Raw genomic sequence first — 13,954 nt, 5'->3', positions numbered from 1 at the left:
GCTCATCTTTATACACTCAGAAATGGGACGATCATACTTTTATTTTGTAATTTTAATTAAATTTTTAATTGATTTTCAATTTTAATATTTGCTTCTAGAGTGTCTATCTTCCCCAGGGTTCAAAGGTTATTCATATTCTGGGAGGTTCACCAATGAAATAGCAACAGGGAAATATATATGTAGGGTTAATCTAAAACACAGGCAGGGCCCTCTCATTGGGCCTGAGAAATAGTCAAAATCTATTTATTGTTAATGGCTTCCTTCAGTAGCTCAAAACTAGTTTTGTAAATGTTCAGGATGTAAGGACTTTGACTTTTCTCATAGCTCTTCCCCTCAACTGAACTAATTCTTGAATAATAATCATTTTGAGGGAAATCTAGATGATCATAAAAGGCAACGTTACAGAACATGGGGTTGGATGAACTGGGAATCAATCCGTACCATTGAAACATATTGGTTGTGTGATGGTGGATGAGACATTTAACCTCTCAGGGCTCTAGGCAATTCTCTAAGAAAATAAATTACAGTCAGAGAAGTTGCCCAATTTGCATATTAGAAAAAAATTATGCACCAAGAATTTCTTATGTCAATTTATCATGAGATAGATAAACACATCTTAAATTCAGAGATGGAGAACTTTGAAATTATTTAATTGAAACCCTCTCCCTTCTTTCCCATCCTCATTTTACAATTGTGGAAATGGAGTCTGAGAGGAGAAGAAACTGGCCCAAGGTTGGATTTGTTCTTTGCTATTCTTTCTTCAGGGTATGCATTACTTTTTCTTTCAATGAATCCTTATATGTCTTGTGTTCTTTTACGCCCCTGATTGGCACCTGGTTTTGAAAAAAAAAAAAAACGAGCTAGAATTCAAAGCCAGGTCATCCATCAACAAATCCATTTCTCTTCCCCACACTGCATCCTATGTTTCCAAATAAATTCAAGCACTTGGTTTCTGCAAGAATCTCTAAGTTCATAAGTCTTAATTTCACTCTAAGCTAAAAACCCACCTGTTAATGATCTACTTTGAATCACCACTGAATCAATAGGGACTGGACCAAAACCTCCTTTAACCCAGTCCAGCCACTTCCCCAAAAGAAATTACTTGAAAAGCATACTTCTAGGCATTGGATACTGGCCCCTGTAACATGGCCTTTAAAACAGCTGCCTCATCATTAAGAAGTATTGTCACAGCTTCAAGGTTACCACCACATTTATCTAGAAGGGAAGTAGCTAAAAAGCTGAAGAAGAACAGGAAGAAATAAATGGTTTTCATTTCAAAGCCAAGGTGTTTGAGGAGGGGAAAAAAGAACGAGGGCTGCATAACACTGACATTTTTATTAGAATTCATTTGTAACAAATGGAACTTGTGTCAGCAAAGAACTGATTTTCATACAGACGTCTTTCGCCACCAATGTAACGAGTAAGAAAATAAAAAGCACGCCTTTCATTCTGTAAAACATTTACGCGTACTACTAATTAGAGGTAATTGTATTTTTTTTAACAAGCCATTTTACAAGTTATTTTTTTTATTTTTTCAGTCTATGCATCCAAAACGAGAGCAAAGAACACAATTTTTATTATCTTTGTAAAGACACTCCAAGCTTGAATGGCAAAGCCACGGGACAGATGGAGAGGATGGATCTGCAGCCTTCTGATATCTGCTGGAGTATCAGGGCACCCAAAAACCCAAAGGAAACCAAAATTTGAAAAAGAAAAATGAGTTGGGGGAGGGGAGAGATTAAAAAAGAGAGATCTAGAGAGATAAACAAATAAAACAAAACAAAAAAGAAAACAGGAAAGGAAAAAAAGTCACATTACCACTGCAGACTTTTCTTCCTTCTGTTTCCATGTTCTGTGTTATTTACATACACACAAGTGAATTTCAGAAGCAGTTTCTTACAGATGGGTTCAAGTAATAACATTATTGGGTGTAGAATCAATAGGGCAGTGCATAGTACAAAGGTATAGAAAGTGCAAATCTCCCTAGAGGCCCTTCCCTCCCCCAGCTGTCCTCACCATTGTCTAACCATGCAAATCATTTTTAAAAAAGAGATAAAATAAAGTTCTGTACAAATCATTTTTATATATTTTGATTTTTTTTTTACCATTGTAACTAATTACAAAATTATACATAACTACACATACATAGGTAAATAATAGCACCGTACTGATTATGGTGATGAAATTAATTTTGAATCTTGGAGAATTATGAGAACTGTAGGTAAAGAAATTTACCTTGGAAATTAAAAAAAAGAGAGAATAACTATACAGAAAAGTACAGAAAATGGAATGCACATCAATGACGCATTTAGGGTGCTGTCTTTAAAGACAACTTCCCGAACAGCAAGATTTCTGGAATAGTCTCCGCCTCTTTTGTCTGTGGTACTTTCCTCACTCGTTTTGGTCTTGTAATTATTCTTGTCACTTGTTTTTACCAAATGGGCAGAAGTTTTCTGGAGAGACATTGCTCTTAGATTGACAGCTCTGGTGGGCAATGGTCCTTCCGGTTCTACATTTCCAAAATGGTGTGTTTCCATGATGCATGTCTGGCTGACTCCCTGTGTTTGGCTAAAAGAACATTACTGCACTAAGTTATCTGGCACTTTTAATAACTCTTCAAAAGATACAAATTAAAAGAAAACACAACAATAAAACCACATAGTGCACATTCTTCTCTGGTTCTGATGTAGGTTATAGAGTCTCATTCTGAGGTAGCCTTCTAGATACGTTTTTATTATTATTATTATTATATATATTTTTTTACAAAAGTGCTCAAATACAATGCTTGCAAGTGTTTGGTCTCTTGGATTTCTTTCTGCTAGCAATGGGAAAATATGAAAAAAAATAGCCTTATATGTGGAATACACATGCAGTTAAACTCAAACTGTGGTATCATACTTATACCAAACCTCTTTCAGAGTTCCTCAGAAAAAAAAATTTTAAAAGCGTTGTCGAAATGGTGCAGGACAAGGCAGAAACCAGTACTGTCCTCCATGGCTTCCTACATATTTTCTAGGAAATAGTTGATGATGTTTGGCGGGCTTTTCCTCCTACTTAAAAAAATCCAAAATGCAGTGTTGATGATGCTCTAAAGGTTGCCAATGATGTGTTTCTCCTTAAAACAAATACATCTAGTGCAGTACTACATGTTCCCAATATCAATACTGGCAATACATGACTCAGTTCTGAGAGCAGATTTGGAAGGGACTATTCAAAGGGAAGTAGTAGCCTGGCGTGATGTAGGGAATTATTGAAGGAAATAGGGCCCTGACTATCCAAGTGCTTTGGGCTGGTATATGCACTCATTAACATCCCCTACTCAGGTGAAATCTAGGAATGCATTATTACTCAAAGTATTTTTTGTACATGTGCTAAAAAGATAATGCTTTAATTGGAAGGTTAACAGATATGAATAACTAATGTAAATACAAACAAAAAGTGAAAAAGAAATGCTATTAAAATAGGCATCAATTATAAGGCACTCTAAATGCAAAATTAAAATAAAAACCAGCATTTTCTAGGAATGCTGTATGCCACACAATGTTTCTGACTGAACAGAGCAACATGAGCTTGGCTTTGCCCCTGTTACATATCATAAATGCAAATTTCGCAGCACATACCATAGACAATATACAATTGAATACACTTTTTTTAAACAACTTGATAGCTGATATATTACAACATTCTCCCCTCCTAAAGGGATATGCACTGACCTTTCCCACATGCACACCTCTTATTTAATATTTAATAATATGATTTTTATTGCACTAGAGGGTTACAAATATTGAACTTCATTGGAAGCCTCACTAACAAAATGTTACTTGGGTATGAGTATGAATTTAGGGGGTGGGGTAGGGATTTAGGGGTGAGGTTTGACGACCACTGATGTGCATTCCTCATTTCCCTTAAAACCAAAATTTTCTGAAATTCAGAAATGTAAAAATATAAAAAAAAAATTGAATGTGGTGTTCTAGATACCTGGTCCACCACTTTAAAGAAATCAAATTGTGGAAGAACTTATAGCTATCTCTGTGTTCATGAGAGGATACACTATATATACACATACATATACATCCATGAGGAATGGATCTATATATATCTATATATATATATCTATCTATCTATATGTTAGCAGCAGCTTTATACTTTGCGCCTTCCTGTTGATTCCAAAAAGGAAAAAAAAAAACAAAAACAAAAACAAACAAACAAAAAAAGAAAGGCAAAACCCAAACTCCTCACTTGGATTATCCAATTAAAATGGGTACTTCCTTGTACAATGAAACTGAACAGAAGTATAAAAGTAATATCTGACAAGACTGTGGTACTGTAGATAAATATAGGACTGCACAAAAATGTGCAAATTTTCAAATTATTTCACATTTCTACAGCAAGATATTACAGATAACAGTTCTACTGCTTAAAAAAAATCTAAGATTTTGAAATCAAAAATGAAGTTATGCAACTTTTGTCTTTAAATTCACTTCATTGAATAATAACCTTTTGTTAAAAAAAAAGAGGAAAGAAGTTTACACAGTTAAAAATGAAGCACAGGTCAGCAGTATCTTTACAATACTAAAAAACTAAATCAAGGACTTTCTTTTTAAACATTCCCCCCTCCCCTTTCCCCTAAAGTGTTATTATGGGCAGTATGGTGGGAAGGGGTGATGTTGAAGCAGAGTCCATTGGTGTGTTTGTGGTTGTGGTTGATGTTGCTGTAGTTTTAAGGAGCCGGAAGTGGCCTGCTTAACAAACATCTTGCCCTGAATTGCAGGACTCTCCAGATTCCCCTTTCATGCAATCCTGGACAAGATGATGGTTCTTTGCAATAATTTCCTCTTCCCTTTAATTTCAACCAAAGTTGAATCCTTGAGGTATCTGTAAATGAAATCCTTCAGATGCCTCACCAGTCAGGATTCTCTTTATTATTTTTCAGGTTAGATTATTAAACTGTGAATTCTTGGTCCACATGGAATAGTTTTTTATTTGTTTTTTTTTCCTTTGTTTTTGTTTGTTTGTTTGTTTTTAGTATTCCCACTGATTGGTCTTTAGCTAGAAGTTGCAAAGTCCTTCTCCAGCACGGTGTATGGCTCAGAAGAGGCTCTCCAGATCTTAAAAGGCCTGCAGTAAAGATCCAGGTAAGGGCAGGGGATTTTACGTTGCATAGTGATCAAAGCTGCCCAGGTATTCTAGTGCGGCACGGTAGCAGAACTGATACTGATCCTGAAAAAGAAGAAGGTGAAGAGAACGAGAATGTAAAGAAGGCATGAGGCTCTGTTCTTTTTACCAAAACCCAGCTTTTTAATGGAGGAGAGAAAGGATGGAGCCCCAGTCCTTACGAATCCAAAATAACCAATCAATCTAATCAATGCAAATAATCAATCAAGTAAGTAAATAGAGTCAGCTTCTGTTGCCTGAACAAAACAGTCAGTTCAAGTAAAGCACTTAGTGACCAAGTGATCCTGGACATGTGGTTTTACTACTTTAAGTCTCAGTTTCCTCACCTGTAAAATAGGGGTAACCATAATAATAGTAGAGGTTTACAAAGAACTTTGAGAAGTACGATGCCACAGTGGACAAGAAAAAAGCCTTGGCACCCAAGACAGATCTGGATTCAAATTCTGCCACTGACTTCTACTGATTGGGTGGACAAAAGCAAGTTATCTAGACTTTTTAGTGCCCTCAAACAACTCTAAGGTACAGCTGAGTTATTGATTTGCATAGGTAGAAGAGGTTTCCATACTGGGAGTTCCCCCATGCTAAAGAAGCTCAGGGTCTAGACAAATATCATCAGCATCAGCATCTTTGTTACTGCAACTTAATGTTGTTTTCATAAAAACTTAAGAACAACATTTTTAATAGATTTTCCATGCAAAATACTAAAGTTCTTTCCAAGCTAAGTACAGAATAAGGAAAAGCCTTCAATCCTAGTAGAAGAAATCAAAATCACATGGGAATTGGGTGAAACACACATCATCCTGTCTGCTGTGGAAGTGGTCCCCAAGATGCTTTCCATGAGCCTAACACAGATTAGTGTACATTCCAATAGTTCTTCTATTTAATTATAAAAGTGATGTTAGCTACATATGCAAGAGTCTATCGCATATTAAATGTAAAACAATAGCAAGATAGCGACTTCTTTGAGAACCATTTCTGTCTGAACACCAAAAAAGATGAGAAGAGATAATAACAATAACATAAGAATGAGATAAAAATTATAATATGACTTTCATGTTTGCAAAATGCTTTACCCATGTTAATTCAATTTATGAGATGATGAGACAGGAGATCTTGTTGTATGAAGATGAGCAGAAGAAATGCAAAATGTTTAGGTGGAGAATAGAAGACCTTGTAAAGACATGATAGCTGTATTTGAAAGGCTAGCTATGGCAAAGAAGTGGAAAGAAGACTGGCTTTGGGGCCAGAGCAGCTGCATTTAAATCCTGCCTCTGATTCTCACTACCTGTGTGACCTTGGGTAAGAATCTTAATCTCTCTCGGCCTCAATTTCCTCATTTGCAAAACGAGGGATTTGGAATGCATGGCCTATAGTCAATACACAAAAGCACCTATTATGTGCCAAGCATTGTGCTAAGCGTTAGGGATACAAAAGAGGCAGAAGGTAGCCTCTGCCCTCAAGGAGCTCACAATCTAACGGGGGAAACAATTAGTAAACAAATATGTAGAAACTATACACTGGAAAAATAGGAAATAATTCAAAGAGAAAGGAGAAGCTTCTTTTAGAAGATGGGATTTTGGTAGGTACTTAGAGAAAGTCAAGGAAACCAGAAGGTGAAGATGAGGAGGAAGGGAATTCCAGGCGCGGGGGACAGACAGCTAAAGAAAATGTTTAGAACTGAGAGATGGAAATGTCTTGTTCGAGGAACAGCAAGGAGACCAGTGCCACTGGATCAAAAAATACGTGTCAGGGAATAAGATGTCAGAGGACTGAACAGGCATGTGGGTGGGTAGGTTATGAAGACCTCTGAACACCAAGCAGAGGGTTTTATATTTGACTCTGGAGGCAACTGGGAGCTACTTGAAATTACTGAGCAGACAGATGGAGTGTGGAATAGTCAGACCTGTGCTTTAGGAAAATCAGTTTAGTGGCTGAATGGAGGAGGAACTGGAGTGCAGAAAGACTTGGGGCAGGCAGGCCCAACAGCAACTGTTGAAATGATCCAGGTGTGAGGAGATGAGTGTCTGTACCAGACTACTAGAAATATCAGAGGAGAGAAGGGGGCATATTTGAGAGATGCTGCAAAGGTGAAATTGACAGGTCACTTGGCAATAGATTGGAAATGGGGCGGGGGGGGGGTCGGGGGAGGAGGTGAGAGACAGTGAGGAGTCAAGGATGATCCATGAGGTTCCTTCCAGCTGCCAATCTATGACTCCATGATGCTAATTCTACTTGGTTCTGTACAAGGAAGAGGTAGGGGCAATGTGTGGGTACAAGACATAGAGAGACAGATTTAGCATCAATTAAAGGAAAAAATTCCTGACAATGAGAACATCCAAAATTGGAATGGACTGTCTTAGGAGGCATGGTTTTACCATCCCTGGAAGTCTTTAGGCAGAGGTCTGGTGTCCAGTTGTCAGTGATACTGTAGAAGGAATTCCTGTTCAAGCGTGCATTGGATTGGGCAGTATGGAACAGTGGAAAGAGGACTAGATAGGGGATCAGGGATCTGGGTTCGAACACTAATTTTGTTATTTACTACCTGTATGACCTGGGGCAAATTCTTTAACCTTTCTAGGCCTCAGCTCCTCAGCTATACAATGGATTAGATCCCTTTCAAAGTCCCTTCTAGCTCTAAATCTACCATCCTATTACCTCCAAGATTCTATAACCTCAAGTACAGCCAAAAAACCAGATTCATTTGTCTTCTGAGTTACTTCAAACCGACTTTAAATCACAAAATAAAGTTCTTATTGGGAAAGCGGTACCATGATGCCTGCAAGCAAGTCCCCCTTTTGATGCGCATACATAATTGAATGAGGCTGCTGGAAACCAGTGAGCATGGGATAGCAGGCCATGGGAATCATTTGTACTATGGCCTGGACCTTCCACGCCCTCATGGAAAGGCATTTCATTTTATTCAATCTAGATCGCCTTGAAAAGGCTTCAGGCAATCGACTGCCACAACACAAACAATCTGCTTCATTTCACATAATGCAACTTGATTGCTAGAGGTCTGTATGATAAAGACCTGAATGAAAATAACACAGAGCATGAAATAATCCTGATTTTGATGAGGAAGAAAACTGTTATTTCAGGGAGGGCCAATGAATTACGGTAGAGAGGGGACAAAGAATAGAAGACAAAAGCTCTTGCTGCAGGCACGGCAATAGAGAAATAAATAAATGAAATAATAAAATCAAGATTTTTTTCAATAAACTTAAAACATATTTCCGGGAACCAATGGGGCTGAAAGTGAATGTCTTTCATTTGTTTAAATATACATTTATTTTGTACAGTAAAAATGGTCACACAAAATAAATGGAATTTACTTTTCAATTTTGTCACCGTGAGTTAGTTACTTGGTTAAGTGGACTTTTGACCATTCTAATTTCTTTTTTCTTCCTTAAATTCCTTAGGCTGTTTTAATAATTTTTCATTTCTCAAGCCAAATTCTGGTACTGCCATTGCATCCTGTTTGAGGGACTATGTGGTGGACATTCTCCAGACAATTATAATGAGACATTTTCTGATAAACAGTTTCCTTCCAAGTATTATTCCTCACATCATCTTTTGAGATACTAGGGCCAACAGGTCAAGCTGACTAAAACACCATTTAATGCCATTCTATGAGTCATCAAATCATCTGCATATATACTAGTAGACTTGAAAAATGAGGGGAAATAGAAAATTCAGGGGCTTATCCAGTACAAAATATGACTATAAAGGCATTAAAGATGGGGAATGGAGAAAATATACCTCCTTCACAGGATTGGTGCTGAAATGAGAAACTGTAATCAAAATGCTTTGCAAACTCTGAAATGCTATAAAATTTTAGTTTCTGTTATCATTATTATCCTCATCATCATCTTCTTCTTCATCTCAGCCTTACTTTTTTCCAGCGGAGTTCAGAGAGAAATGGTCTTTTGATAATTTGATGATATCTTGATAAAATTTTGATAATATCCTGCTATTATTATTCATTTATCATTATTGTTCTACAAATTATTGCAGAGGTGGCTAAAATAATATTTTATTTTGTTATTGGCTGAGTTAAGTATTAGGATATGGAAAGCTCATCCTCTGTAGATTTAGTCAAAATGTAGTTGGTATAACAACAGTGGAAGACAGAAGAAGAGAGATGATATCCGTACTTCATCCTATTCCCATAGGAGGATGGTCTCCTCTTCTAGATCTTTATAGTTTGAAAGCTTTTTATTCCATTTAGCTTGGAGGTTATGTATGACAGTATGTCCATGTCTATTAAAAACACTGTTCTCATGATTGTAAGAAATAGTTCTATCTCTGATATTGGCCTATTTTCAGTGCAGTTTAGCGGTGAAATTCTCCTGGATATTTTCAGGTCTAGATTTGTATAATAGGGATCTCTCATCTTTCAGTGCATAAGAGATAGTAAACTTCTGATATATAATTTTAGCTACTAGATCATGTCTTGCTAGGTATTTGACAGGTGCTACATTTTTATTATAGCCTTCAGTGGTATGTTGCAGTTTCTACAGTTCCCTTTCATGTATTTTTCCTCCCCCCAGGACAACCCTTCTGTAATTGCTGGTGGCAATGACCTGGTCCTGAATTGTCATGAAAAAAATTTCACAAACAAATCCACATGACTTATCCCCTCTTTGAAGCTTTTCTGTTGATATACTATTGATTCTGTTCATTCATGTAGATATCAACCGTGGTTGGGGTCTTTTGATTCCATCTCAGATCTGAGTCATTTTACAGACTCTATCCAGAAGTAAAACACTTTTAAGTTTTATTTATTATCTCAGCTTTCTCATCTTTTTCAATGAGGCTGAGATAAAAATCACTTTACTATTATTTTAAAAAATGTGTCAGATATGCCACTGAGAATCCAAAATGACATAAGCCTACCACAACACCATTGGGTGGTGTCTGTTGCAGATGTCTACTAGGTGTCATCGGCTTTCTTAAAATGAAGGCCAGAGCTTGTTTCTTGTGAGATTTGACAGCACCTGTCTTCTCCACATGCAGATTGACTTGACTCACCTCTGTCTGTACCATGGCTGGCCGTTGTGTCCTTAGCATTTTGACAGTCTGGAAGATATCTACAACACCTTCATATCTCATTCTTTCCAATACAATGCTCAGTGTTATAAAGACACCTGTTCTTCCAACACCCGCACTGTAACAAGAATAGAGTACAAGGTTAACCAATGGGAAACTCTTAGATGTTGTCACTTACTTTAGAGGTAGATATAACACTTATCTCAACAATTTCCTCAAACCAGAGAAGGAGGTCTTCACACAAAGACCTGAAAGGCATGAAAACTTTACATGAAATTCAATAGGGCCTTGCAAAAAAAAAAAAATTCAATAGAGATTGTTCTTTGGCAGATGCAAAATGCTTACATGTAAGAATAAAGGACATGTGACTTTATCAGCATAGGAAACTATCTAAGAAAAATTTCCAAAAACATATATCTCAATTTGTCTATGATTTAATAGATAAATCCTTTTAGTTACTTGAGGCATATAGAGGTAAAGTAACTTGCCCAGGGTCACATATCTAATAAGTGTCAAAGCCTGGATCTGAATCAGTATCTTACGGACTACATGCATCATAGGCCATCCAATATCCCACATTGCCTTTTATGTCAGGTAACAGTGATGAAATGCTCTGAAGTACAGTAACCCTATGAGAGTCACATTGGGTCATTCTGAAATAACTCAGCAATTTTTAAAAACTGCAGTACAATTGGATGGCAGCCAGTAAACATCAAATTGAGGCTTCAATATGTCATTCTTACAGGCTGTAAATGTGGGCCCTGAAATTACCGCACACTTGATTATTCAGTGTTTTAAAACTAGAACTATTGGTAGTTCAAGTGAGTTCAAATAAGGAAATAAGGGTGATGACTGCCACTAGTCTTGGCTAGTACTTAATTTCTTGGGGGAATCTACTTTTGTATGAGGCAGGGCACACACACACACACACACACATCTTCATAATACACATACCATCACACCTACATATGAAAAAAATAGCCAAGGATATAGAGTGAACAAAATTCACTGCTGATTTTGAGGAGGAGGGAAGGGTTGTTTCATAGGAGTTAAAACACTAGAATTCTCTTTGTTGTGTGTACAACATTTTTTTGGTATTTTCCACTTTACCCACTCCTCCTTTTTTCCTTATTACTTTATAACAACTCTTCAGAATCTTTCCAGAAGCAAGAGAAGGAAATTAATTCATAGCTGTACTCTTAAGAAGCAAGGAAGCATCTGGAGGCTTAGGTAATGAGGAAAACAGTGAATAGTATGAAAAATCTCTACACTTTCAGATACTAATTAAGCAGCATGTGTAATGCTTGGGCACAGTCTGTAGAAAATGGATGGATTCATTTACTTTGGGTTGTAGCTGACGAGCATATACAAATAGTGTGGCATCTCTTTGTGTGAGATCTTTCTAAAGAGTCAAAACAGAAATGTTAAGTGGTACTTCTGGCATTCTTTCAAAAGTAGCCTGCCCTGATGACTGGTAGATGGGGCTTTTCTGTTAAGAAAGGCTAATTGATCATTTCCTCAATGATCCAGATGGGTTAAGAGGATTATGGTACTACAACTGAGTAATCCTCACCTTAGTTTTGGCTGCACAGACATCATTGCAGTATTTCAGGCTTTCCTCCTAAGCACTGAGTGACCTAGTTAATCAACTAGTTAATTTGTATGTTAAATTTAGGTATAAATAGTAAAAACTTAGTGGTAAGTTCTGGGAATGTAAAGTTCCTTGAAGGCTAGAATTGTTTTTTTTTTTCCTTTGTATTCTTAGGTGTTAGTTGAGAGTAAGTATTAGGGAATGGCTAAACAAATTGTGCTACATGAATGTAATGGAATATTGAGTGAAGTGCAAGAAACAAGGCATTCAGAAAAGTAAATGAGAAGTTATATGAACTGATGCAGGATGAAGTAAGCAATACAAAGAAAAAAATACGTACAATGTCCACAACATTATAGGAAATAATAACAAAAAAAAGCAGAGTGGAAAATTGCCTAATTAGAATGGCCAAGATTGGCTTTGGAGAGAAATCAAGGAGCCCCTCCTTCCTCACAGATTTGGGGGGACTATGGATGTGGGACACCAATTATACTGTCAGACATGGTCAATGTGTTGTTTAAGTTTTATAGAACTGACTTTTTCTCTTTCTCTTTTAAAATATTAATTGCAAGAGAAAGTATGCTGGGTACAAGAGGAAGGATGCATGTATTCAGAAATAAAGGTTAAATAAAAAACCAAATTATATCAATAACCATAAAAGATAAATATATTTTAAAAATAAATGCTTATTTGATTGAATTCTTGTGCCTCTAAGACACAGCCTATGAGTCTTTAAGACATATCCACATTACAGTGTAATAGCATAAATGATAATTATAGTGCCTGGAAAACTAAAGAACACATTAGTCTGAAGCTACTGAACATCTTTAAGAATCAAGTATAAGTCAAATCAGAGATTTTAATAATTATACCACAAATTATCAAATTTAGTGATATCAAAGGTAGGTTAGATAACAGAGGCAAGGGTCAAAATGATAAAAGAATGTTGAGGCAATTATCCAGACAAATTAAAAAAAAACTGAACTGGTCAGTTTTTCTGTCAATTTTGATTAAATCCAGTGTAAAATTAACCAATCTTTCTTATTCCTTTGATTGTTTAGAGATAAACAAAAGATTTCTGAATAACTGAACTAGGAAGCAAAACACTTCAATAAAGCAGGTTTGTCCTTATGATATATTACGTTTATTCTGCCAAGAACTATGCCTTTATGAAACAGCATTAATATGCAAAATACTGAATGAATCTGAAAAAAATGTTAGAGATTAAAAATATTCCATGGTAATGAAATTTAAAGTATAATATAAGTTGAATAAAATAAGATTCTTTTGATGCAATGTTTTAATGTACAAATCTAAAAAAAGTACCATGAATAGCTTTTCCAAATAGCTTCTTTCCCTTTTTTCATTAATTCAGATAACTCAAATTAGAAAATGCTATGGAAACTATTAGAAATAATTAACTAGGAGAGACTTCATTTTCTGATATAGTAACAGTTTTCAATTTGACAGTCGATGTAACTGGTATAGTATTCAAATTGTACAACCAGCCCATTAATGAGCAAGAAACCCAGTGACAATTGTGGAATGATTGTTTTTTATGAGTACTCCTGAAAGATATTTGTTAGTGATGCTATATTAGGAAGAAAGAATATGTGACTATGTGGACTAAAAAAAATTCTCAAAATACAAACCAGTAGAGCTTGAAAGGAAAAATCTAACCCCACTTCTTGTTCTATGCATATCCTTCTCAGATAAAAAAAAAAAGTACTTTTCAGGAATCTTCCAGTTTCACCAGAAGATAGAGGAATAGGTCATTGCCTTTACTTTCTAATACATAATACATTTTCAAGAGTTTAATTGTAAATTCACTATAACCATCTGCCTAATACTCATACATATTAGGCACAGGCTCTTATTTTTAAAGGTAATCATGCTTTTGATCATAAAAAAAAATTAATTTATCACTGATTCTCATCTTACCTGCAATGGACTGAGATAGGCCCATCTTGTCCAAACTGCTCTTTTGTTTTATGTACTTGGCCAATGAAGTCAATGAACCCCTCTCCAGATTTTGGCACTCCTTGCTCTGGCCAGTCAGTGAACTGGAATTGCCTCACTGTTCGGGACTGACCGTCCTTTAGAGGCACCATGTGCCAGAAGAAAGGTCCAGGATGATTC

General features: G+C 36.2%; 1 protein-coding gene across 1 annotated transcript in view; it reads right to left on the bottom strand.

Moving 5' to 3' along the window:
* Positions 1–4,522: 4,522 nt before the first annotated feature.
* PTPRD (protein tyrosine phosphatase, receptor type D) overlaps positions 4,523–13,954 on the bottom strand; it is a 462,091-nt gene continuing 452,659 nt past the window's right edge. Inside the window, exons 30-32 of the mRNA XM_027863069.1 lie at positions 13,757–13,911; positions 10,207–10,342; positions 4,523–5,220 (exon numbers count right to left, since the gene is read on the bottom strand). Coding sequence (XP_027718870.1) covers positions 5,152–5,220; positions 10,207–10,342; positions 13,757–13,911 — 360 coding nt within the window. The 3' untranslated portion in view covers positions 4,523–5,151. The remainder of the gene's footprint in view (positions 5,221–10,206; positions 10,343–13,756; positions 13,912–13,954) is intronic.

Source organism: Vombatus ursinus, unplaced genomic scaffold (assembly GCF_900497805.2).
Source record: "Vombatus ursinus unplaced genomic scaffold, bare-nosed wombat genome assembly UNPS02014770.1, whole genome shotgun sequence".
NCBI lineage: Eukaryota > Metazoa > Chordata > Mammalia > Diprotodontia > Vombatidae > Vombatus > Vombatus ursinus.
The sequence above is the reverse complement of the archived record's forward strand: the minus strand, read 5'-3'. Positions and strand labels throughout refer to the sequence as shown.